Here is a 26923-nt window from a genome sequence, read left to right on the forward strand (position 1 = left end):
ATGTTCTCAACTTCTCTTTCACTCACGCCTTTGCAACCAGACTTCTGCCCCCATCACATTAGAAAAATGGGTTGCAAAGTTTCCAAACTTACATGATGTTATTATTGCAAGAGCCACATGTACTTGTGGAGATGATGATAAGCACAACAAACTTGTTGCTGATTTTGAGATTAGATTAGTTATAATCCTGGCCTGAAGGATTTAGAGCAGTCCCTAACACATAGGAATTGATATATGTTAGCTGCTATTATCTTAATAGAGCTCTGCTCTTCAGGAGACACATTTGTTTATAAGGCATACAAAATATGGATGGCCCAAATTGAGATGTTCTATAAATGTAAATATACACCACATTTGAACACACAAGTTTATTTTTTTTTAAGACACGCCATATTTGGCACCGGACGGGCTTAATGTTTAAAATATGTAAAATATCTTTTTAATATTTTCTATATTGATTACATGTTGTAATGAATATATTGAGTTAAATAAAATATATTAAAACTTTTCTGGTTTCTTTTTAAGTTTTTTAATGTATTACTCTAACATTTACAATTACATATGTGTCTAGTGTCGTATTTATTTTTTAAAATATTTTTGTGGTTGTAGATGGACACAACACCTGTATTTTATTTATTTATTTTTATGTGATGCTGAGGATCGAACCCAGGGCTTCACACATGCTAGGGAAACACTCTACCTCTGAGCCACAACCCCAGCCCTCATGTCATATTTCTACTGGACAGAGTTGTTATAGAAAATAAAGATAATGCAAAGCGGGGATAGATAAAGGGGGATGAGAGAATGGAAAACTTCTTATTTTCAAATGCAAGTCTTTTTTTAGTCATTATTGTCCTTAGTGTCTTCAGCATTGAGTATCTTTAACTCCCTTTTCTTTTGGAAACTCTCTTCCTTTTATTTTCCTTTCTTTTGCTGCCTGTAGGAGTTGCTCCTTCAAGGACACCATTTGTTCTTCTAAGTGGGTGTCCACCAAGGTATCCTTGTCCTTAGTCCTTCCTCATTCCGTTTATTCTATCTTTCTATCTATCTATCTATCTACCCATCATCTACTCCTATAGCTTCCACCAATATTTGATGCAAATTCCTTATGAGTTTATATATTCCCCCAGACCAAATCATTAAATTTTAGATGCTTGTGAGATGTCTTCTTGGGGATCCCACAGACCCCCAAGACATTCACCATGCCCCAAAACTGAGCTCGACATCTTCCCTGCCAACTCTGTGCCTCTCTCTGGCTTCTCTCTTTTGAGAAGGAGCATGCCTTTCTGCAGGACCTAGGCTCAGCAGCTAAGAGGCATCTGCGATGTTCCCTTCTCAGTCATGCCCTTTCTTTCCATTCTACCTGCCACTGCCTTAATTTGGGCTCTCCATGATACTTTTAAAATAAGCATTTGTGATTTCTCCTCTCTACAATTTATTTTATACATGACCACCAGAGTTCTGTAATATACCTCTAAACTCTTTTTTAAAATAGTTGGAATTATCACTATAATAATAATAATAATAATAATAATAATAATAGAACAGTCAGATAATAGAGGACTTGAGAAACATTATAAAGTTAAAATAATGCATACACATATTCAGAGCACTCCACTCAAGAACAGCAGAGTAATATCTTCTCCTGTTCTTTAACAAACATTTTAATTTTCCTGTAGAAAACAATAATTCAAATTATATTAGATATGAAGTTCCCCCAATTTTCTCCCCAATCTCCCATCACTATTTTTTTAAATTTTAGCTGCAGATGGACACAATATATTTATTTATCCATTTAATTTTTAATGTAGGTTCCAACCCAGTGCCTCACAAGTGTGAGGCAAGCACTCTACCACTTAGCCACAGCTAGTGTCATTGATTTGTAAGACAGATTCCACCCTTAGGAAAGACACTTATTAGGAAAAATGCACTTCTGATTATTCTGCATCTCTATACTCTTAACATTTGTTTTCACACAACAGTGGGACCCAGGTCAGTTTCATAAATAAACCATTACTCAGTTTTTCAGCATCGATATGGAGATAATAATAACACCTACTCTGGAGAGGTGTCAAGAGAATTAGAATCAGATATACCTCTTGGCATATAATAAATTCTTAATAAGCATGGACTGGGAATGCCACTATTTCTGATAAGTTCAAACAGCTTAGTTTAGCATGTGAAGCCATCCATGGGCAAGTTCCTATCTCTATAGCCTCCATCCTCTGCTCCTCTATGGGCAAAATGCCCTGAACAATACTACCACCAGCAAAGACATTCATCCAGGGACTTCTTGTTCTTTGTGTCTCTCTGTGTATGTCCAATACATTTCCCCTTTAAGCCTTGTTCAAAACACTACACTGAAGTATGTGTCAGTCCAACTTTGGAGAAGACAAAAATTGTCCAAAGTGCATGCAGTCAAATATTTAGAATGTCAACTTCATGACGACCATCTATGTAGTTCACTGTTGTGTTTCCAACATTCAGCACAGTGGCCTAGCATATAATAGATGCTCACTAAGGATTCATTGATTGACTATATAAATTTGAGAAACATACTTCCGGGTTATGAATGTTCTGAAACAGTATAAAAATGTGTTTTCATTATAATGGGACATAAAGAAGAGATAACTATATCCTGTAAGTTTTCCACGAAAGGAGAGCTGGAATTCTTGCTTGGTCTTTAGTGTGGGCTTCCCCAGGTCTCATTCTGAAAGAAGACTCCTCATGGAGAGCCTTTGACTGCTGGGGAAAAAAACTCAGACGTTTTGAACTTGGAGTCTGCCAATAATAAGCTAAACTCTTGGGTAGAGAAGACTATAAATTCAAAGTTTCCAGTGTATCTCTATATTATATGATGTGTGAACTTGGAGCAAATATCCCATTCTTCTGAAAAGACCTTTTCAATAGATGCTTTGTAAATCCAGGGATAAGCCAAACACTTAATTCTTAAATGGAGATTAAAGATCTCAGGGTTCTGCATAACATAAATGTTTTCTCTCTAACAGTCTATCTTTGCAGATTCATTTAATTTAGGGAAATGTTTCTTTTCTACATGTGTGTCGAGCCTGTTCTGTCTTCCCAAATTAGGGCTCCTTCTTTGGAGTGTATTTATGTATCAGAGCTTTAGTCTAGAAGAAATTCCCAGATTTGGTGAAATGTTGGATGATTATGTAGTAGTTGGCCCAGGAGGCATCCAGGCAAGGGCAGCCAATAGGATATTCTGGAGTGGACATCCCATGAGGAGCAAAAGAGGCTAGAAGGGGGCGGGGGGAATTAGAGTGGACGATACTTGGGCAGGAGCTGGGAGGCCATCTCTCTTACTTAAAACTAGACAGACAGGACCTAAGAAAGGGGAGGATAAAATCTTGCCATTACATAGATGTCCTGATCAACTAGCAGACACCGGATGACCTAGGAAGAACGGAGCCCTTTGACAGAGATCAATGTCAAGGCACCTCCATAGGCCTATCCTGACCTGGCTAGGTGTTCTGCTAAACTGCTCACCTGCTTTCTTCCCCACTGCCCACTCACACAAATTTGTTTGTTCATGTCTGGATCTGAATAGCTTCGCCTTGCTTAGTACACACATTTCTGACTCGAATTGAGTTGTTGAATGATTTGGCTTGTTTGCGGATGCTTTCTTTTGTGGGCACACTCAGCTGAATGTGATGTCAATTTTGTTTCTTATAATATGGTAGACTACATGTCCAGATGACCTTCCCAGGACAGAAGGTCTAATTCCATTCTATTTTATTTTGACCTTTTATTATAAACATTTCCAAATACAAAAAAAGTAGAAAAATCCTACATTTAACACTTAAATACACTGTCAGATTGAATTATTGTTAACAATTTTCTACTTTGCTTCATCCCTTTTTTCTCTCATGTTTTTAGTTTTTAGTTTTTTGAGGGCTACCAGGGATTGAACTCAGGGGCACTCGACCACTGAGCCACATCCCCAGCCTTATTTTGTATTTTATTTAGAGACAAGGTCTCACTGAGTTGCTTACTGCCTCGCGTTTGCTGAGGCTGGCTTTGAACTCAGGATCCTCCTGCCTCAGTCTCCTGAGCTGCTGGGATTACAGGTGTGAGCAAACTGGTTTTCTGGTGTATTTTAAAGTAAATTATATCCATTGTGAGGTTTCACTCCTAAATATCTCACTATGAAAAAAAATTTTTAACAAAAATTTTCAGGGTTTTTTTTCCCCCATACTTGGAATTGAACCCAAAATGCTTTTGCAACTGAACTACATACCCAGTCCTTTTCATTTTTTATTTTGAGACAGGACTTTGCTAAATTATTAAGGGTCTCGCTAAATGACTGAGGCTGGCCTTGAACTTGTGAACCTCCTGTCTCAGCCTCTGGAATTTCTGGGATTACAGGTGTGCACCACCATGCCCAGTCAAACTTTTTCTTATGTTGAAATTTAAGCATTCTTTGTAGAGAGGATGACGTAATGAATCCCCACATATTTTATTACTTAACTTTAACTATTAACCTTCTGCCAGTCTTTAAAACCTGCCCCCCCAAAACCCCCAAACAAACAAAACAGCAATTTTGGGGGGCTGGGAATGTTGCTCAGTGTTAGAGCACTTGCCTACCATGTATGAAGTCCTGGGTGCATTATCAGCACTGCAAGTAAACAAACAAAAAGTCCTATCTTCAAATGATGACAGAAATGGCACAAAAACAAGAAAGAAAAAAAAAAACTTTAGTTTTCCAGAAATTACACTTGGCTTGAATTGAGACAGGGAAGTAAATTCTAAAGCTAGAGTTTGTGTTGAGACAAATCTCAATTCCCTGGTAGCCAAAAGCTTTGCCTTTAAAGGGCCACAAGTAAAAGGAACAAAGGACAAAATTTGGGACTCATCCAAAGGAAGTCAGACCAGAGACCCCCTAAATGTTACATCTTTACTAAGTGAACAAAATATTCCACCCCCACAAAGGGAGATGATGGGCATATATGCCTTCCTCATCTTTAACTAGAAAGGAGAAAATGAGAAACTGTTTTCCTAAGAGTTCCTAACCACAGTCTCACTCTCACTTGGATTTGGGACCAAAAATCTTAGAAAACTCTAGAAGACTCCAAGCTAAAAATATAGGATCCACCAGGATAACAATGTAGAGTAACACATTTAAAAGTCAAACTTCATATAATTCCCATGGATGAAGTTCTAAGAAAGATAAACTCACAATAAAAAATTACAAAGCACCCCAAAAAACAAAACAGAAACTGCAAGTTACAGAATAAGACTTGAGAAAAGACCACATATAATAGAGAATTAGTAGGGCAGGGTAGACTTAGTAGCTCAAAGGTAGAAATGCTTGCCCAGCCAGTGAGAGGCCCTCGGTTGGATCCCCAGCACCAAGAGAGAGAAGTAAAGAGAGAGAAAGAAGAATTGTCAGATATGTAATATAAAATAATTTCCATTCAAAAATTTAAAAGGGTATTAGAAGAAAATAAAAAGTATCTAAAATAGGAGTATGCAATGGTTCAACTCAGGAAAACTATTTATCAATTTATCAATTTTAAATAAAAGTAAACATATACTCATTCAGCCATCCTACTACCATGCATCCATCCAAGAGAAAAGAATGCACATATCCACAGAAAAAAATTTACTCATAATTTCTAAGAACTTTAAGTAATCTTCATTCCCATAAACAGTAGAATAAATTGTTAGGTTCATACAATGGAATTTAGCAAAAGAGAGGGGAGAGAGAGAGAGAGAGAGAGAGAGAGAGAGAGAGAGAGAGAGATATTTCTAAATGCAGCAACACGGATGAATCAGAAGCATTATTGCCCACACAGAAGCTGGGCACAGTAGTGCACACCTGTAATCTCAGTGGCTCAGGAGGCTGAGGCAGAAGGATTGCAAGTTCAAAGCCAGCCTCAGCAACTTAGCAAGACCCTGTCTCTAAATAAAATGAAAAGGGCTGAGAATGTGGCTCAGTGGTTGAGTGCTCCTGGGTTTAATCCCTGGCACCAAAAAACAAACAAACAAACAAAAAAGAGACAGAAAAAAAGTACATGCTGTAAAATTTCCGTTCATATGGTACTGTAGAACAGGCAAAATTAATCTGTGTGATATAAGTCAGAAGAATAGTTATTTCTGAGGGATTACTGATTTATTGGCTGGAAAGTGGCACAGTGAAACTTTTCAAACTTCTGGAAATGTTCTATATTTTAATCTAGGTGCTGTTCACATGCATGTTACACATAAGTGAAAATTCATCAGGAAATACACTTAAGATATGTACATTTTATCCAGATGTGATGATGTGCACCTGTAATCCCATCTACTCGGGAAGATGAGATAGTAGAGCCAGAAGATTGAGGCCAGCCTGAATTTAGCAAGACCCTATCTCAAAAAATAAAATAAAAGACTGGGATGTAGCTCAGTTACAGAGCACTTGCCCAGCATGTGCTGTGTATAAATTATGCCTCAGTGTGAACAAAAAGGGCCCTGTTGATTTGGAACAGTACTAATGAGGAATAAAAAATATAGCCATTGAAATTAGAAGTTCAATTTATAAGAAATTAACAGATTAGACATAACAGAAGAGAGTGTTTATTAACTAGAAATATATACATATGGCACCAAGAGGAGCAAACTGTAAAATATATTGAGAGGTTAAGAGATATGAAGGGCTGTGCCTGAGGATGATCATTTATCTAGTCTGGGTTCTAGAAGTAGAGAACCCTAGAGAAGTTTTTATTTGAAGAGTTTATGGCTAAGAAACTTTTGAAGTTGAGGGATAATGTCAATCGTTGTAATAGGAAACCCCACTGGATCCCCACAAGATAAATAAATTTACACATAAACAATACAATTGCAGAATACATAATGAAAAAGGATCTTAAAAGTAGCAGAGAACCAGGTGTGGTGGCGCATGCTTGTAATCCCAGTGGCTTGGGAGGCTGAGGCAGGAGGATTGAGAGTTCAAAACAAGCCTCAGCAAAAATGGTGATGCTAAGCAACACAGTGAGAACCTGTTTCTAAATAAAATACAAAACAGGGCTGGGGATATAGCTCAGTGGTCTAGTGACCTTGAGTTCAATCCCTGGTTAACTGCCACCCCCACCCTACCCCGCAAAAAAAAGTAGCAGAGAGAAAAGACAAATTATTAGAAAGCGACGACATTTGACTGAGGACTGACTCTCGACTGTGGGTGCAGGTAAGGAGTGGGATATATCTTCAAAGCACTGAGAAAAAATAATTCACAAGTTAAAATTGTATTTTTAGAAAAAACTGTCTTTCAAGAATAAGAGTGAAATAAAGACATTCTCAGACAAATCAAAATGAACATTTCTACCAACCCAAACCTCACTAAAGAAATTTCAGGCAGAAGGAAAACTGTTGCAGAAGAGAAGTCTGAGATGGAAGGATGAATGAGAATTGAATTTATCTAAATAAATATCAACTGCACAAATCCATAACATTCTTGTATAATATATGAGACTCAAACCACAAAGAACTAAATATGGAATAACAATAGTATATAAGTGGGGCAGAGTGGGAGAGTTGAAGATAAAACCCATTGATATTAAATATTTTTTCTGAAAGATATTTTTTTCTGCAAATATAGTGATTAACTTTAGAGTTTGGAAAGTGAAATATGATTGATAAAGTGCCTAAGACAACCATCAAAGGATTAATAAAAGAAAAAGAATTAAGAAAATCAGGATGAAAGAGTGTTAAATAACAATAAAGCAAATTCCTCTTAAAAACTCTAGCCAGTGGGAAAACCTGAAATCCATTGTTTCTAGGCCATTAGCAGGAGTGTGTCATGAGGCTGAAAGAGCCCTGCTTTGGGACATTAATCTGGTTAGAAAATAACTGAGAAAACATGGAAGGCATCTTAACAGGAAGTGTTAGAGAATCTGTCATTGGCATTCTCTTCTTGTAAATGGAACACAATCACTGAGCAATTCTAAATAAATGCTTAAGTCACAGGAATCAAAAAACTGATGTCAAAACAAAAGTTTGGGTTTCTATTTTTCACAAAGATTTCCAAGAGTTTACCATCAAATAATGATGCCAGGAGTAGTAGTGAGGAGTAATCAAGTATTTCATCGTGAAGAGTAAATCAGGGTCAGCATGAGGGTTTGGGCATGGTGGCCCACGCCTGTTATCCCAGCAGCTGGGGAGGCTGAGGCAAGAGGATGAGGATCACGAGTTCAAAGCCAGCCTCAGTAACTTAGCAAGGCCCTAAACAACTCAGTGAGACCCTGTCTCTTAATAAAATATTAAAAAAAAAAGGGCTAGGGATGTGGCTCAGTGGTAAAGTGCTCTTGGGTTCAATCCCTGGTCCCCCCCCCAAAAAAGTCACACGTTTCAAAACAAGATTCTGCACATGAATTTTGAAAGGAAGCAATGGCCCTTATCACCCTCAAGCTATTTTTAAAGTACAAAGGGTCCGGGGCTAATAGAAATGCGATTTTTAAATCTTAGTAATTGGATTTTTCATTATAAAGGATATACAATTCTGTCAGCCACGCTAGTTGTTCTGTTAGAACAATTTAGGAAAGAAAGAGCAATCATAACTTGGAAAAATTCCTGGAAATTTTCAGAATACAAAAAAAAATGTATATGTATTTAATGTATTTATAATTGGTGTAGTTTTGTAATCATACACTTTTTGGTGACATTCTTTTTAAGCTATTATCTGATGAATTAAGACTAATGAGAAAAGTAGGATGTATTTGCAGTTGAAAAGATTTCAATTCTGGGAACACTGTCTATCTTTGGGCATTGGGACTCTAATTTGTGAACAAAGGCGAGTATTCTAGTAGGAAGTCAAAGAGGAACAAAGAAAATTTACAACTCATTTAAGTTGGTTTCTACACATTGTGCAGACTTGCTGTGAATCTTGGGCAAGTGACTCAACCTATCATTGCTAGTTTCCTTATCTGAAAAATGGGAATAAATCAGGGATTCTGCCTTACAGTTGGTTGAGAGGATTCAATGAGTATGTAAGTTAAAGCACTTAGTGTAACACCTGCATATAGCAAGCATTTAGAATTATTAATGGTGTGATAAAGACGGGCATTGTTTCCACAGATTACTCATGAGATACAATGAGACAACTGCTGGTGTAATGATGCCTAGCTCTCAACCTGTTCAAGGTCCCTGCAGAAAATATCTGAGGCTGTCTTAATTAAGCCGGCATTCATGGGTGCCACGGTATGGATAAGATCATTGGGAGGCTGTTACATCCAATTATTATGGAAGCCGATTTTAATAAAATGCATGGCTCTGTCTACACTGGAGCTGCTTACACAAGTGGAAGATTTAATAGTGTTGCTACAACGTTTACGGAGGATGAGCCAAGAGCTTTGTACACACATTGTCATGCACATCTTGGGGATTTAATGGTGTTGAGGTTTGTCGGGATATGAAAGAACTCCAAAGTGATCTCAGTACTGTCAATTCTTTGTATGACACTATTCATGCATCTCTGAAAAGCTGGCAAATTTTCAAAACATTTGTAAGGGAGGGAAGGCATAACATACAGGAAGCTCTGGGGTTGTTGAAAACATGTTGGATTATTGGTTGTGATTGAGGGGCTTCTGCAGATTATTCAAACCTGGGAAGTTGTATGGAGCTATTCTTGAAAAGCACAGGTGGCTGGTAGCAGGGAGGGCTTGGCTGACTTTGGTTTCCAAATTTGAATTCACCTTTTGTTTACAAATGTTAACAAATTTTAAACAATGGGCTAATCACTGCAAGCATTATTTTTTTTTCCTAAAGAGCTTCTGATCAAAACTACATTTTTTTTTCTCTTTGCCATCAGATTGGAGCAATACTTCATGGTTTGTCCTCTGAGAAGCAATAAATATTTCAAAACCATTTGGGACAGAACAGAGAAATTATGCCAGTAAGTAATCCCCAAAGATTTTCAAAGTGGGAAAAAAATTTAAAAGAAGAAAATGTTCATGATAATTCAGGTAGTACATTTTCTTCTGCTATATCAGAACAACAATTTAGAATAAATGTTTATTTCCAATAGACAGTGGCTATAATTACGAAGCTTGTGTCTTTCAAAAACCAGTAACAGCAAAATAAAATAAATTAAAGGGACACTGAAACAGTACATTAAATAAAAAAAAATCTAGACATGTGTAAAAATTTTCAGCATCTCTGCTTGCTAGACTCCCACCTCCTATTGGGCCCTGGGTAAACCCCACGGCCTTCCTTCTGGTCATCGCCAATTGCATCAGGGGTGGTCCCTGTGGGCGCGCTTGATTTGGGGCCTGACATAAACAATGAGTTTCTTTCTCAGGCATTTGAAGTAAGTGACCCAGAGGGAAGTGACATTTGGTAACAGGCAGAGGGTCACAGAATGAGTATGGCAAACCAGAGAGGTCGGGCAGTGTCTGGAGCCTCAGTGTCAGCCCGACAGAGGCCGAGGCCATCCTGGTTTCAATCCAAAGTCCTGTTGGACTCAAGGTCAGGTGCAGGCCTTTTTGTGGACCTGCTGCTCCCGTGTGTGCGTATCTCCCCTGAGCCACCATGAAGGCTGAGCACAGCTCTTGTGTTTTGTTGTCAGGTCCCCCACAGTAGATGGCATCCACAGGAAAGAGGACATTGCGTGAAGGGTGTGATGAGTGTGGAAGACTGCAAGAGAGGCTCTTGACTCAGCTGCGTCCCTAGATGGTGGCCACCAATGGCTGAGAGAAGCCAGAAGGAAGAGCATGGAAAGTATGGAGGACAGGAGAGTTGCTCCGTACCAACCCGGTTCCACAGCCCTGGGGCTTCAAAGACAGCTGCCATCCAGCCTCTTCTCTAACAGACCCTAGGCCACCCAGCTAGCTGTGTCCCTGTCCCCATGCCATGCCTGTTCCCTGATCAGTGGTTTTGCTTATGGGGTTTCTGCCAGAATGTCCCCCCACCCCCCACCGAGTGCCAACCATTCTCAACCTCCAGGTCAGTTCATGTCACTTCTTCCAGGTGGCCCTCCTCACCCTTCTTGTCCTAAGTGGTGTCCTTCAGAATTCTCAGACCTCTGCTTACACTTATATTTGTGTAACTCTGGAAAGGCATGTGGCAGGGACCTAGGACTCCCTGGGGCCGTGGATGAAAAGAACAAGGCAGCCACTGCCCTTGGTTCCATTTAGGTTCTCCTTACCCTCTCCCCCCCCCCCCCCCCCCCGGTACCAGGGATTTAACCCCAGAGTGCTTTACTATTGAGCTGCATCCCAACCCTTTATATTTTTTTTATTTCTTTTTGAGACCAGGTCTTGCTAAATTGCTTCGGGCCTCACTCGGTTGTTGAGGCTGGCCTCAAACTTGGGATCCTCCTGCCTCAGTCTCCAGAGTTGCTGGGATTACAGGCATGCACCACCACACCTGGTCTCTGTACCCTCTTTTGCTTCATGGCCTCTCCTCAGAAAAGAAGGGGAGTCAGAAAAGGCCTCTTTCACCTAGATCCATGTCTGATTTCCAGGGCCTCTTTCTTTTTCTATGCCCAGTGAGCCTCTGGTTTCAGCCATTCATGCTCCTTCTGCCTCCACAGAGGCACAAGGCTGCTCTTCACAGCTGCAACCTACTCACTCATCCCTACACAAGCCCAGGGGCACCCCTGTCAGCTTCATTTACGTCTCCTTCAGGAAGCCCTCCCTGGCTGCTCTAATTCACCTGGATCATCAGCTCTAACCAGGGAAATCTGAAGCTAACAGGTGACTACCACAGGGGTTCATTTTTTGCATCTCTATGTGACACATAGGTTGCGCCATTCATGACCTGATGCACTTTCCCAGAATTCAACAGATACATTCTAAGTGCATAAGTGCCAAGCATTGTGCTTAGTGGAAGAGAGCCATGGATAAGACAGAACTGGTTGCCCCCCTCAGGGAGCTTAGCATGTGGTGTGATGGCTATGAATAGAACAAGCCGCTAGACATTGACGATACAGTGTGAACCGTGTCCACATGGGGTGTTCTAGGGGCACAATACCAAAGATGCCAACCATTTCTTGTCCTACCCAGACCCCCATTTGAAAAACTGGCCCAAACAGTTATATGCTGTACCATGTGAACAGGTCTCCCACCACTCCACCTCTCCACAGTTCATCAGACCAAGGACGGACACATGATCCCTGGGAGCCAATCCACGGACCCATAAAGGAGCTCTAAAAGAGACCCTGGTCCAATATCATTCTCACTCTCAGAAATGAGAACTAAGCTGGGCATGATAGCACGTGCCTGTAATCCCAGCAGCTCAGGAGGCCGAGGCAGGAGGATCTCAAGTTCAAAGCCAGCCTCAGCAACTCAGTGAAACTCTGTCTCTAAATAAAATACATATAAGAAAGGGCTGCAGATGTGGCTCAGTGGTTGAGCACCCCTGGGTTCAATCCCTGGTACATCCCCCCAAAGAAATGAGAACTAAGAGACACACAAGGAATTGCAGTTAAGTGTGGGCCTCGGCCTCATGGACAGTGTTACATGTACACCGAAATCTCAGGGAAGGGAGATGAAGTGTGAGCAGAGGAAGTGTTCTGGGAGGGATGGGGAGAAGAGAGCTGCTCAGAGACCTCACGGTGAGCCTCTGGAGGCAAGGGATTGGGCTCCAGCTCCTGCTAACCAGTAAACAACATGGCCCCAGAATAAAAGAGACTCCACAAGAACAGACCCATAGAAGGCTGGGCGTGAGCGGCCAGTGGGAGACAGGTCAAGGAACAGGCTGAGGATATGAAGGATGAGGAAGCACTAACCAGTAGGAGTGGAGATGTAGAGTTTCCTGGAGTCCTGGAGGGGAGAGTGTTATAGTATGAGTAAGATCTACAGGGAGCATGGGCCATACAACTGTCATACCAAGTCTATCACCACTGTGGGTAGAAAATGGTAGAAATTTAGAACAGTAGAACTATATTTGCTTAGAGCATCTGTCTACCCTCCCTCCCTCCCTCCCTTCCTTCCTTCCTTCCTTCCTTCCTCCTTTTCCATCACCCTCCCCGCTCCTCTTCAAAATTACTCTGTCTTGAGGCTTGGGGTGTAGTTCAGTGGTAGAGCACATGCCTACGAGGCTCTGGGTTCAATGCTCAGCACTGAAAAAAAAATCACAAAATTACTTTATCTTATCACCAAGGTAATGTATGTTTGCTATGGAAAATTTTCAAGATAAAGAAAAACAAAAAGAGCTAAGTAAAAATTCCTTAAAATCCCACCACCCAGATAGCTTTACTTAAAAATCTTACTGTTACTAAAACTAGTAGTAGCTAACATTTATCAAGCTCTTTCTAGATATAAGACACTGTTCTAAGAGCTTCTATGCATTATTTTATTGAATCCTCATGAACCTATGAGTTGGGTACTCTTTTTTAAAATTCAACTTAACTAATGATAGTTTTCAAGTAGGTGGCAAAACTGTGACAGAAGTTCTGACTCAAGTTAATATTTTTATGTACATATTTGTGGTCTTTTAATGGAGATCATAAATTAACATGGACTCCTTTTCCTTTTTACAAAATATATTTTTTAAAATGTTCAAGTAGTATGTAGACATACTTTATGTTATTCAAACAATATATTTGTGCTAGAGAAAGAAAAAAGAATAAAACCAGATGATTTTAGAAAAGAAAACAAGAACCATTTGTAACCCCACCATCCAAAAGACCAGTGCTTATTTACATTTAGCCATAGCTTCCCCATTGCTGGAGTGAATGTGGGATTCGGAACAGAGATGTGGTTCCTGATCTGGGCAACATTACCTAGGGAGACTTTCAATGAGCTGGGAAATCACACGAGTATTCAGCAGTTAGGTGTACACCAAAGGATGTGAATTGCGTTTGAAACCAGATTTTTAGTGTGGAATGTCCCGCAGTCTTTATAAACTGGCTGCTGTGAAAGAGCTGGGCCCAGAGGTCAGTAGAGCCAGACTGTCCCTGAGAATCAGGGAGAAGTCACTTCCTGTCTGGGCCTCAGTTTCCTCATCTGTACAGTGAGCCACTACAATTTAGGAATGAATGAATGACCGCTAGCCGAGTTTCCTTGTTGGCATTTTGGATGATGCCTGACAGTTCCCACCCAGCTCTGGCACAAGAAACAAGAGGCCGGTAATATGAAAGGGCTGGGGTCAGGGAACACCAAAGGCTTAAGGACCCCCAAACGAGGGTGTGAGCTCTATTTTTCTGGAGGGCTGGGCCAGCCAAGCCGATTAGGGGCCCCAGAGCAGCTGTGGGCCAAGGGAGGCCGCTGGGGGTGAGGGGATTCAAACAGCTCTTTCCCACCCTCTCCCCCACCAGCCTGCTCTGTGTAAAAATTCCAAACTCCCAATCAAACCCCCTTCTCTTTTCTCCTTTCATTCACCTGCCCATCTTCCTCTCCTCTTCTCTCCTTTTCTATCCAAACTCATAATTAATCGCTCAAGGCAAAAGTAATGAATGTTAATTGGCCATCTGTAGGAAGACTAATTAAAATCTACCACGCTGGGGTTTCAAACATACCTATAGCAACGGAGTGAATCGGGAATGAGGCGAGGAGGGACTGAGGTAACAGCTGAAAGACTGCAAAACACCATTGGGCTTAGGTGTGAGGAACGACGCCAGAGAGGGGCCGAGATGCTGGAGAGAGGGAGAGATGGAGACAGAGAAAAAAAAAAAAAACCCGTCCTCAATTTGCGGCTGCCATGGCAGGGCCTGGCATTTTGTCCCTGTTCTGTTTTGAGTTTCACAAACACATTTACACATTTCCTTCTTGCTGGACGTGGCTTAAGGGGTGGCTGGAGTTTGTCAACACATAATTGTTGTCTCCAGTCGTGGGCCTAAACACACACATTTCTGCAGCAACACCTGCCCCATGTCAAAAATCACCCACACGCGCATGCACACACACACACACACACACAATGGTCAATGGTTAATGCACACAAGCTGGTTAAATCTCATGCACAACTTTGCATGGATTCTTGCTTGTATGCAGTTATGAACCCAAAGCAACCCAGGGGCATAATGTATGATTCAGACACAATTATTTGTAATCATATATATGTCCACTGGTGCACACGTGTGTCATTTAAACACGCATCCCACAGTTACCAAGAACAAATGCTGATGTGTGCTCCTAGCAGTTTTCAAAGTTACAATCACATTCATACAATAGGCTCGTAAGTATGTGCACAGTTACACACCCAACTCAAGCCCACATCGACACACTTGCTCTCTGGCAAATTTCATATCAGCACTGTTATACACAGGTACACATGCTATGGCACCCCTCCACGCATAAGTAAGGCTAAATGTTCAAGCCAACATATGACTATTAAGGTGGCAAAAGGTACACACATACACACACACACACACACACACACACACGGAGCTGGGGTTTTGGTTAGGCCCACATGGGGTTCATAGGCAACTATAAGAGTTTGGGTCTGGAACAAACAAACCCAGGGTGGTGGCCTCTGGTTCCCTTGAAAGGACTGGGCTTCAGCCAAGATCCAAGGTCTTTGGCTCCATCTCCTCTCTTAGAACCCTGACCTGGGCACCTTGAGTTTCCAAAGACTGCTTTAATGTCCTGACCTTTGGACATTAAAAAGGGATGATAGAAGAGAAGACCAGAGATGCCCTGGGGCTAAGATGAGTGCTAAGGCCAGGGAGGGTAGAAGGTGCCAGCCACAGGGATGGGTGGCAGCTTTTGTGCTCTTGTCTTGAAGCAGTTCTGTGGTTCAGGGGAGGCTTAAACTGGGTGGAAATGGCCTTGTGGGAAGACAGCAACATGGGAACTGAGACTTTTTGACCAGGGCTCCTCTTTGTCCTCACTTAGGGAAAAGGCTGCCTTCCTTATTGGATGGGTTTTGGAGCCTCCTCTGCATTACCATCAAGTCCCTCTGTGATAAACTTGGATTAAAGCAGAAAAAAAGGGCAAATACAAGAATGAAAGTTCTCCCACCTGGGGGTTCTGGAAGGGTGGGTATGAGAACATGGAAAGGACCATCAGACAGATAGGAACAGGATTCTACCCAGGGATTCTCACAAGAGAGAGCTAAGCACTCTTGTCTTCCAGGTTTGGTGCCAACTCTCTGTTCCTGGAGATTCTTACACCTTTTGCAACCCACAGTCAGTTCCCAAGTCTCATCATCATGTCAAACAAGGAAAGTAGCTGGGAGAAGGACAGGCCAGAGGAGGGCAAGGTGTTCAATGCTCCAGAGGGACCTGGATGTTTGGTGCATCCCCAGAAACCAGAGTCAGACACAGGAAGGACCTCCCAGCTATAATAAGAATGAAAGGAATCCCTGACATCCCAGGAGTGACCAGTACCCATCAGGCCAGATGCTCTGGGGTCCATGGAGCCCCGCTACCTGATGTCCCCCTCAGACAAGTGAGGAGATTCAGTTGCTTCTAGGAGAATTGACTGCCCAGGCCCACCAGGCTGAAAGTGGCCAAGGCAGGCTGCAGAATCCAAGCCCAGTGGGCTAGCTCTTAACCCTGGGCAGCCCCAGGCTGGACCAGCCCAGGAAGGGAAGGAGCAAAACTGCTTCCCAAGGCATGGGCTTCCCAGAGAGCCTTCAGGGTCTTCGGGGACTTCAGGGTCTTCTGCCGACTAAGGCCTCAGAATTCTTGGGGAGGAACAGGCCCACATGCACACACACACTCTCTCTCTCACACTCACACACACAACCCTATGACAGCTTCTACATTTGGAGCTGACAGATGTGCAAGGTAACAGCTCCGCACCGCCTGTGCAGCTGAGGCCCCGGCGTCGCGAACGGGATTATTTCCAGCAAGGCTCAGGGCGGCTGCGTGAGTGTGTGTGTGTGTGTGTGTGTGTGTGAGGAGAGAGAGAGAGAGAGAGGGGCTTCTCCTGCCATCGCTCTATTGCTCTCCCTCCATCTAAATCTGTCTGTTATATCTTTGAATCTTCCTGCTTTCCTCCCTGGGGCTCCTATTTCTGGCCCCTGTCTCCATCTTCCTCTTGTGGTCCTCTCAGCCTCTCTCAGTCTTTGCCTTTGGCTGTGTCTGTTTCTGTTCTCTGCCTGGATATTCCATAGAGGGGACTCGCCTCCTTTCAACTCCCCCACTTTGCCCCTTGTCCCTTGCTTTCTCACTCAGGCAAGTCACAGGATGGACTATTCATGAAGCTCCACTTTGTTCCAGAAAATAATGCAGCTGTCCCTGCCCTTTGCACCAGGGCTCCTGCCCAGAGTGTGTGGGGATCTGGGCCTTTTCCAGAGCCAGGAAAGCAGCTCCCGGTCTTCGTCACTGTCCTTCAGACCTGGCCTTCTCTCCATGGGCCCACTGGTCCTGACACTCATCATTTATGGGCAAATTAGCATCTTAAAAAGCAGACCTCTTCTGCCTCCCAGTTTTCTCTTGCAATTTCCATACTTTACTTTCCAACTTTTACTACAGATTGAGCCCAGGTTTGACCCCAGGTCTGGCCTCTCTGTAACTCTGACCCTGGCCATAACTGATCCTTAATTCTGGCCATAAACTGACCCCATTTCCTATCCCTGACTCTGTCCCCATGAACTTCCCCTTCTCTCCAGGGCTGCCTTCTCCGGTTTCTGCCAATACTCAGGTGGGTACTCAAGGCTCATAGCTCACTTTTAATACTCTGGTACCAAGGAGGATACACCTCATTGCACTGAATAAGAACCTGGGGTCAAGCAGGGGCAATGGGAGACTGAGAACTTTCTACTCCCCAGGTGATTCTGCTAAATCCCAGCTCTACCCACTTCCACAATAAGCATTTGTGGACTTCCTTTAAGGATTTCAAGGGGGACGGGCAGATTTTTTTCCCCAGGATGCCTGGGTTGGGTGAGGCCCATTCAGTGGGGTCTTGCCTGCCAATGTAGTGGCCCTTTCAATGTGTCTATACACCTGGCCATAGCCACTGCTGCATTCACTAGAGCTTGCTCACTCTCACATTCATTCATTCACTTAGCAAACACCATTGCCCAGATGTGTGGGTCTGGTTAAAGGATGTGGAATACACCCAGCCTCTTGAGAAGGAGGCCTTGTTCCCTGTTTTACATCTGGGGCCAGGTTGGAGAAGGAGAGGCCTTAGCAGCAGCCAAAGAGAGAACTGAACCACAGTGTGGGCCAGGCAGAGTCCTGCAGATCCAAGCAGACACCCCAGGTCTGGAAGAGAGGGTGGGTGGGGCCCTCTCCTCCCTGGCCTGGGGTTGGGGAGGCAGGCCTGTGAACCAAGTGGCCACTAGAAAGCTTCAGTTTCTTAGCTGAGGCCCCAACTGAGCCTAAAAGGTGGGTCCCCCAAAAGAAGAAAGAAAATTCCTTCTCCTTCCCCTCTCCCCTTCCCCCAATTCCTCACTAAAAACAGAAGTCCCAGGCTCTCCAGCTCACACTCAAGGCAGTTCACTCCCTCCTTGGCACCCCTGTCATTTAACCCCCCACCCCAGCTGACCCTAGAAGTTCTGAGTGACTACTCAGCTACATGGCTTCTAGACGATGTTCCTCAGCCCCTGCAGCCCAGGTCACTGAGAGGTAAGACTGAAGGGGGCAGTGGTAGAGAGATGTCACCCTAGGGGTCTCCACTTGGGTAACCGGAAGTGCTCTTTGTCTACCTCCCAGTCACCATGTGGGATCCCAGAGGTGAGGGAGCGCAGCTGGGCTTTCCTGGTGGGTTCACACGGGGTCGCACACATTAGCTCTGTGAGTCAGAATGACCACAGCCACAGGCAGTTCATGCATAGACAGGAGGTCATGCTCTATGGGGAAGGGTGTGAATGAGGAGAAGGTTGCTTCCCAGGGCCCAGCTCCCTGGAGTGAGATATTAGGATGGAGCTTGTCTTGGGGGAATGGTGACAAGAGTGGGGTAGGAGCAGCTGGTCCCTTCAGGCTTGGTTAACCATGAACCCGGTTCCAGCCTAGGTGTGGGGCATACATGTCTATTCATGGGACAGGGATTGGGAGTGGGAGGGCACCCTTGACCAGCCTCATCCTAGCTGGTCATGCTCAGAGTTAGAGTTCCCTAAGGTGGGCTTGGAATATTCCTCTCTCACCTCTGCCTCTGCTTGCCCCAAACACAAAACCCCAAACCTCAAAAGATTTATCCAGTTTTTTCACACCAAAGACAAAGAGAAACATTTGTTTATCTTTTGGCTAATCTGTGGTCCTGCTCACCCCAGCAGCTGGGCTCTGGGCATGTGTAGGCATGTATTTATGTGTCTTCTTGCATGTGCTCATATCTGTGGTAGTCCAGGCTGGACCATGAACTCCAGGAACACACACAGTTAGGCCCTGGAGGCTGGCACAAAAGTCTCCCTGCCTCAGTGATAGGTCCTGGGATCAAGATCTGGGAAATCCCTTTCTGATCTTCCCAGTTCCAAAGGCACCTGAGAGTCCAGAATCCTGGATTACACGGGAGATAGGCCTAGTAAGCACATAGAAGGCTCTGAAACCTGTGTTTTATGCTCAGAGAAGGCAAAGGCCAGGCATGAGAGGGCCTCGCCACCTCGTGGGGACATATGGTACTCCTAAGGCCCTGCTCAGCCAGGCGGGAGGGTGGAAGAGGGTGAGTAAACCCTGCTGGACCTCCCACAGGGGGCTGGATTGGTACTGATTACCCTCATTGCCCTGGGAGCAAGAGGCTAAGGGAGGAAATTCACCCACCACTCACCAGGGCAGCAGAGGCAGCCCAGGCTTCTGCAGGGTCCAACTGCAGAGACTGAACCAGATGCCACATGATGCAGCCTGACCACACTTACCACACCTTAGAGGAAGGTTTACTGAAAGGAACTTTGGAGTTCATTTGCTCTAAGGAAATTGAAGTCTGGGGAGGGAGCAAGGCCTGGCTCAAGCCCTACATGAAGGTTCTGGAGCCTAAAGTTCATGCATTCTCCTGCGAATTCATGATGGGTTATCCACATGGAACCCCAGTTCCTGGCCCACCCCAGGAGGCCTGCAATAGGGGCAGAGCAGTAAGAGTTTTTGCCACAGATCAGAAAGGGAAGGGTGTCTGGGCCACTTAGAGAGGAGGCTGCCAGTGGGGCTCCAGGACCATCTGGATCCTGATGCTGAAAGGTAATAATGTGGCCAGGCACAGGGCACACCCACCTGTAATCCCAGCAGCTTGGGAGATTGAGGCAGGAGGATTGTGAGTTCAAAGCCTCAGCAAACTGAGGCACTAAGCAACTCAGAACTTGTCTCTAAATAAGATACAAAATAGGGCTGGGGATGTGGCTCAGTGGTCAGGAGCCCCTGAGTTCAATCCCTGGTACCCCCACCCCCTGCCAAAAAAAAAAGGCAGTAATGTTTTATCATCCGTGGTGTAATGCCAGCACTATGCTTAACACTTAAGATCATAAAGTCACTTAATATTCATAATGGCCCTTTGAGATAGTGTATTATAATCCACATTTATCAGAGAAGGAAACTAAAGCAGAGAATTGCCCTGGGTTACCACCTGGTAAGCACCAGAGCAGGGATAAGCCCAGAGATTTTGACCCCAGTGAGGTCTGGGGCTCTGCTGGGCAAGGCAAGAGCATAAGTCACTTGCTCACTCCTTAGGGGTCTCTGAAGGATGCTTCCAGTTCCTGCCCTCCAACAGGAGCAGCTGCCGCTTCTCCAGGAGGAACAGCCTCAGAGTGCCCTCTGCTGGGCATGAGGGGGATCAAAGAAGAGTTCCCTTCTACACAGCCGCAGGACTGAGTCCAGGCATTGGCTGTCAAGAACTATGCTCTCTCCTCTCAAACATGGGCTGGGGAGCTAGCTATAGAGCACCACCGTGGAGCCCTAAGCCAGCCCCAGTCTTTTGAGCAGTAAAGGTTTGAATTTCTCAGGTTTCTCTCTTGGAATTTTTCCCATCTTCCTGGAAGGAACGCCGGTCCTAAGCCCACTCCACTGAGGACCAGGACCATGGGCCACATAGATGATGCCAAGGGGGCTCACAAAGTAGCTGGATGTCACTCAGAGCCCTGACATGTGGGCAAGGGGTAGAAATGGAAATCCAAAGCAGCACCAAGCAGAGAACCCCTCCATCCTTGAGGGCTACGGGGAGAGCAGGAGGCGTGTTGGGTCCTGAATGATGTATACTCTGAGTATCTTCAGGACAAGAAAAGGGTAGTAAAGACTTGGGTCATTGTGAGCAAAAGAGTGAAGAAACAGGCGTCTCAGCATCCATCTGGGACCACTGGCTACTTGGGTTTGTCACTGAGTGAGCCTTGGTGATATGAGGCAGACAGCTTCATGACAACTCCCCAGGAAAAAGAGCAACACACCCCAAGTTTGGGTTAATAGGCATTGGACCACCCTGGGGCCTAGGAAACCAGCTATGACCTCTAGGAGAGGAGGAGGGAGGCATTAGTGAAGACTGAGCCTCATTTTATTTGTGTTTGCCTTCTCTGTGTACATAAACTCCCAGCCTATAGGGAGGTGGGTTCTAAAGCAAGAAGGCATCAGGATAAGGACAGGAAATTTGACAGAAAGTGTTTGTTATCCAAAGCAAGGAGGATCTGTGTGGGTTGGAACCTGCTCTGTCCTCTTTCTCTCCAGGCCACCTGTGAGTCTGCATGGGCCACCCTTCACATCACATCACTCCCTCCTTTCCCATGGACCAGCCAGGGGCAAGAGATCCAAACTTTTCTCTTCAGTGTTTCAGCTGCATTTCCTGCTCTCCCATCCTGGGGATAGAGAACTACAATACCCATAACCTCTCTCCAAGCCAGGCTGCATGACACAGATCTGACAACTGGTGACACCTGCCACTCCCACTGGCTACCTTTGTGGGCAGGGCAGTAGGCATGAATGGTTGTCTGCATTGGGCAGGGTTGGCAGGGGGCTTTGTGAAAGGGTGTGGGCAGCCCCAGGGCTCCTGGGCTGTACCCCAAAGTGGAAGCCAAAAGACCCAAGAAGCCAAGGACATAAGCTATTTACTAGAAGGACACATGGGCTCCGGACTCAAACGTGTCTGTTTGCAGCAAGTTCAGCAGCTTCTGGGCTGACACCCCGCAATCCACCAGTTCCCCCTTTGTCTTCAGATCCTGTAGCCTTTTTCGTAAGTCTGGATCTACTGAGGTCTCCTGGGCCAACTTCTGCATGTCTGTGTCCATGATACCTAGAGGACAAAAAGCAGAAGACAGGACCAGAAGGTCATGGGTCCCTGCTATGTATTTAAGCTATGGAGCTGAGTCACGTCTGATCAGAGGCAATACCTACCTCATCTTGGCTCAAATGCATGGTCAGAGTGGCCAAAGTCCCCTCTTTGTCACTACTGAGTTCCAGACTCAAATTCCAAAGCCCACACAAAACACGGTCCCCTTCATGGGTCCTACTTCCTCATGAAGTAGTACCTTCTCCCCTGACTTTGTTTTCAATGTGGTGCTGGGGATGAAGTTCAGGGCTTTATATGTGTTAAGCACATACTAACTCCAGTCCCGCAGCACCTTCTCTTGATTTTCCCACTTCTACATATACAGTATTTAAAATCCCTGCACCCTCCTCCCACCTCGCCCTCCACCCAAAGCCAGCCAGGCCCCAGGCAGGATCCTCCTACACCTACATACCCTGACAACCAGGCCCTTCCTTTTCATAAAGCTCTGGTTCTCTCTCTCCCTGTTTCAACCCATCCTTCTGCTAAACTCATTTTCTAAAATCCCATACCCATTCCTCTGCTGAAAACCCCTCAGGGGCTTCCCAATAGCCTGGCCCAGTACTCAAGGCGCCCTTACTCACTTCCCTCTGTCCACAATCAGCTTCCAGACAAACTGCAAGGCCTGTCACTCTCTAACATATTTTCCCTCCTTTACCTGCACTGCTAGGACATGTCTACCACCTGCCAACATCCACACAGCCCTCATGAGTCAATACCAAGTTCATCTACCTCCAGTAAAATCATTCCTAATCTCCCATCTGTAAGGAGTTGTTCCCTTTTGAACTCTTGTAAGCACTTGTTATTCTTCATATAGAAATCACAACATCCCAGAATCTGGAGTTAATGATCCTGAGGGACAGAAAATCACAGAATCTCGGTGCTGAAAAGAGAATCACCTTCCTGACATTCAAACACCTTCCAATCACCTGTGCATCCTGATGACAGGAGATGTGCTACCTTTCCAAACAGCCCACTCTATCTTTGGACACCTGTTAGAACATTCTTTTTTTTTTTTAATATTTATTTTTTTAGGTGTAGATGGACACAACACAATGCCTTTATTTTTTGTGGTGCTGAGGATCGAATCCGGGTCCCGCCCATGCTAGGTGAGCGCTGTACTGCTGAGCCACAATCCCAGCCCTAGAACATTCTTCCAGAAACTGAAATGAAAACCAGACTGATCTCTGCCTTGTTCAGGCCCTGGGGAGCTCCTAAAAATCTCAGAATGCCCAGACTCCTGACATCAAACCTAGTCATTGGCCATCTGCCATCTCCACGCCTAGCTTAACTGACATTTGGTCACCGTGGTCTGACTGAGCTCTAGGCTGAGCTCAGAGCCTGTGATGGGCTGGGATGTTGGCTCCAGAATAACTGCATGTGTTTGCTGGGGTGGGAGCAATGGAGAACATGAGATGCACACATGGTACTGATCAAAATCTTGGAAGCAAGGTAGAATCCTGGTATTGCCACATATGGGCTTTGGGCAGGCCACTCTATATCTGTGTCCCCAGGACACAAAGCTGGATCTCCACCTGGCTGCTCAGACATTCAACCCCAGCCCTGTCACCCCCTTCTAACTTCAGGAACTGCAAGTCTAGAATAAAGGCCCTGGCATGTGGTATTTGGGTGGAGAGGTCAGAAACCAGACCAGGTGTCCCAACACCCCATACTTTTCAACTTCCACAAGGACAAGGAATGATCTTATTCATCCCAGCATCGCCCACTGCAAGGGTTCCAGCCCAGTTCAGCCTAGGTTGTCACCACTCAACAATGTCTGTCTGCATGTCACTCAGCTAACATTCTCTGCAGACTGCCCAATACTGTCCCACTACGGGACAATCCTGGAAGACCACCAGGAGGTTGATGGTCAGGCAGAGCATGAAGTCAAGTTCATAGCCCAGTAGCTTTGCTAGCTTGCTGCTGGGCACACACAGATGAACCGGTTTTCCCATCAAGTACACCTATAAAGGTAATGCAATGTGACAAGTCCTATGGAGCAACTAGAAGTTCTACCAATTAGAGAGTACTCCACTGAAGAGGATCATTTTCACATGCATATCTCCTTTAGCTCCCCTACTTCCCTGTTAAGACAGGTAGCATCTTTACCATTTCACATGAGGTGGTTTGGGCTCAAAATTCAAACCCTAGTGTTCTTCATCTAATATCTCAGACTTCCCTGTTCAACCCTCTAGTCGAGGCAAGTCCCCACCCCCTCCTTCCAGCTCTTAACTTCTCTGGAATCTATCTTTCCCTGAGGTGTGAGATCATGATTCAGAAACAACATACCTTGTGGGTCCTTCCCCCAAGGAGACAGACTAGGCCCTCTGTCCAGCCCTCAGAGGGGGACCAGCCAATTCTGGGGAACAGTGATGGCAATACCTTCCACCTACCTGGGTCATAGCTCAGCACCCTCACACTTGGTTCCTCTGCAGCCAGGACCTGGAACAACATGGCACGGGCAGCCTTCCCTGCACAGTACAATGCCCAACCCTTAAAGGGCTGCAGGGCACTGATGGATGAGATGTTAACCACAGTCCTGATCAAGCCAGGACAGTCCTGGAAGGCCCTCAGTAGTCCGGTGGTAAGGCAGAGCATGGAAGTCAAGTTCATAGCCCAGTAGCTCTTTGCTTCAGCTGGGTCACTTAGGTTCAGGAAGCCTTTGGAAACATCCCCAAGAGTGGCTGAAAAAAACAGAGGTGGAAATAACTCAGTGAAGCACCAGGGATGTAGTTCCATGGTAGAGCACTTGCCTAGCATGTGGGAGACTGTGGGTTCAATCCCCAGCACCAGGAGTGTGGGAAGCAAAAGAAATAACCCAGCACAGGAGGGGCTTTCTTCTCCCAGGGCCCTCCAGACACCTTTCCCATCCAGACCAAGAGCAAGCATCCGCCTCACACTTCCCAAGGCGTTTCCTGCTTCCCAAGCTCTGAAGAAACACTAATATGTAGAGAGAAGACCAACCACTCGAGCTGCCCACTGAGAATGCGCTTGTCTTGCTCTGGGACTGGGGAGCAGGAGTCTAGCCAGGAAGCTCTAGGGGTAGTTGAAGTGTATTGACTCAAGCCCTCGCTAGAGAGGGCTGCGCAAAATGTTCTGTAAAGTTCAATAACACTTTAGAAAACTTGATTGGGCCAACCGTGTCCGGATGAGGACCAGGTCGAGAACCAGGTCAGTACCAGAGCACCCGGCCTTCCTCCTGTACATTTTGCTTCCACGTGCCATGGAGGCTGTGTAACAGTGTAACTTTATGCTTTGAATATGACCCTTGCTGCTCTGCCACTGCAACTAATTTTTTTTTTCAAATGTACATGGTTCTTTCTCTCTCTGTTCCTCCATAACCGCACCCCACACACTCCCTAATCTCAGGGGAAACGGGATTACCTTTCTTCCCCACTTTAGGCAGATTTATCTGTCCTTGATTACACACCCACCATAGAAACAAAGTAATCCAGAGTTTGGGGTTGGTACCAGAAGATCTCAGAAATGACTATCCCCCAAGTTAACAAGTAAATTACAACTCCAACAGAGACCAGGTGGACTGTAGCCTTTGAATCACCTCTTTAAAAGACCCCTACTCCTACTGATGGGCAGAATCACAGTCTTTGGGACAGAGTCCCCTGTTTCTCTTTTATTAGCAAAGCCATAAACCTCTTTTTCCTTTTTCTCAAAACCGTGTCCTCCTTATCAGATTGGCATGGGGACAAGGACGGAGCTTCCAGCCACAGATGAAACAACTAGTCCTTTGGACTCAGCCGCCTAGTCTGCCCGCCTAGGTAGGAATCGCCCAGCGATGTGGGAAGTGAACGCTTAAATGGAGAGTCCGCGCCAGCCCCCGCGTCTCACCAGCGTTGTTTATAAGCAGCAGCCGCTGAAGCCCTTCGGGTCTGGGGAGGTCACGCAGGGCTCCAAGCAGCTGCTGAAGGCCGGCATCCGAGCCCAGGTCGGCGGGCACCCACACCACGCGCAGGCCTGGGTGCTCAGCGACCAGCTCTGCCTCCAGCTGCTTCAGCGCCTCCTCGTTGCGGGCGGTTAGGAGCAACACCGAGCCGGGGGACAGCAGCCCCGCCAGGAGCTGAGCCAGCGTGCGGCCGAAGCCGCGGGAGGCCCCGGTGAGCACGCACACCGTGCGGCCAAAGCCGCCTTCCCTGTGGCTCCCAGGCTCCATGCCACTGATCTCAGGTGCTCGAGAGGGGATCCGAGACCCTTAAGACCTGGGGCGGGGCGGGGCGGTAGGAGGAGCTGTCCAGCGGGGCGGGGGCGAAACCTAAGGTTTCAGGCGCCCAGTGATGGAACAGTTTCCCTAGCTCGCTGGTACCAGAAGTGAAGTGGGAGTGCAGGTTTGACCGGAGTCTGAGCGATTAGGTAAATAGGAAGGGCAGGGAAGTGGCCCCGAACTATTGGCGGTGTTCCCAGCGCTCTTGGGTGCTCACCGGGTCACTCCAGCTCGCCAAACCTCTAAACCACCTGCTAGCACAGGGCTGTGGGATTGCCTTTCAGCTCAGACCCAGCTTCCTTACACTCCTCACTTCCAGCGTAGATTGCCTTGCTCCTTGCCCCCTAGTGACTAGCCCTGAAGGAAGCCCATGCCTTGTAGGGCCGGGGTACCTGCTGGGCTTAGAGAATTACCCACCCTCTCTGTGGAGAGCAGGCAGTGCCCAGCTCTGAGTTACTCCCTGATATATAAAACAGAAGTTTTCAGGCGCTGCCTAAACCTGAGTTACTCCGTTTTGTATAGCAGTAGTCAGCAATGAGCTCCCCATTTTAAGTTCAAGTGCCAAGGTAGAATGGCTCTAGACCTTGTTTGTACAAGTATACAACCACCATCTGCCCAGCACTACCTTCAGGTACAAATTGGTAAATAACTT

The 26923-nt window shown here is 45.5% G+C and overlaps 1 protein-coding gene across 1 annotated transcript; it reads right to left on the reverse strand.

Annotated features, from left to right (window-relative positions):
• Positions 1–21820: 21820 nt before the first annotated feature.
• Positions 21821–26304, reverse strand: LOC124084884 (sepiapterin reductase). Its single transcript, XM_046432318.2, has 3 exons — positions 25902–26304; positions 24449–24739; positions 21821–22022 (listed from the first exon to the last, which is right to left on the reverse strand). The coding sequence occupies exons 1-3, from the start codon at positions 26221–26223 to the stop codon at positions 21841–21843; spliced, it is 795 nt and encodes a 264-aa protein (XP_046288274.1). The 5' UTR covers positions 26224–26304; the 3' UTR covers positions 21821–21840.
• Positions 26305–26923: the final 619 nt, after the last annotated feature.

The sequence above is a fragment of the Marmota monax genome, unplaced genomic scaffold (genome assembly GCF_021218885.2).
Source record: "Marmota monax isolate L192 unplaced genomic scaffold, Marmota_monax_Labrador192_F-V1.1 WCK01_AAM20220418_F8-fsc00106, whole genome shotgun sequence".
Classification (NCBI taxonomy): domain Eukaryota; kingdom Metazoa; phylum Chordata; class Mammalia; order Rodentia; family Sciuridae; genus Marmota; species Marmota monax.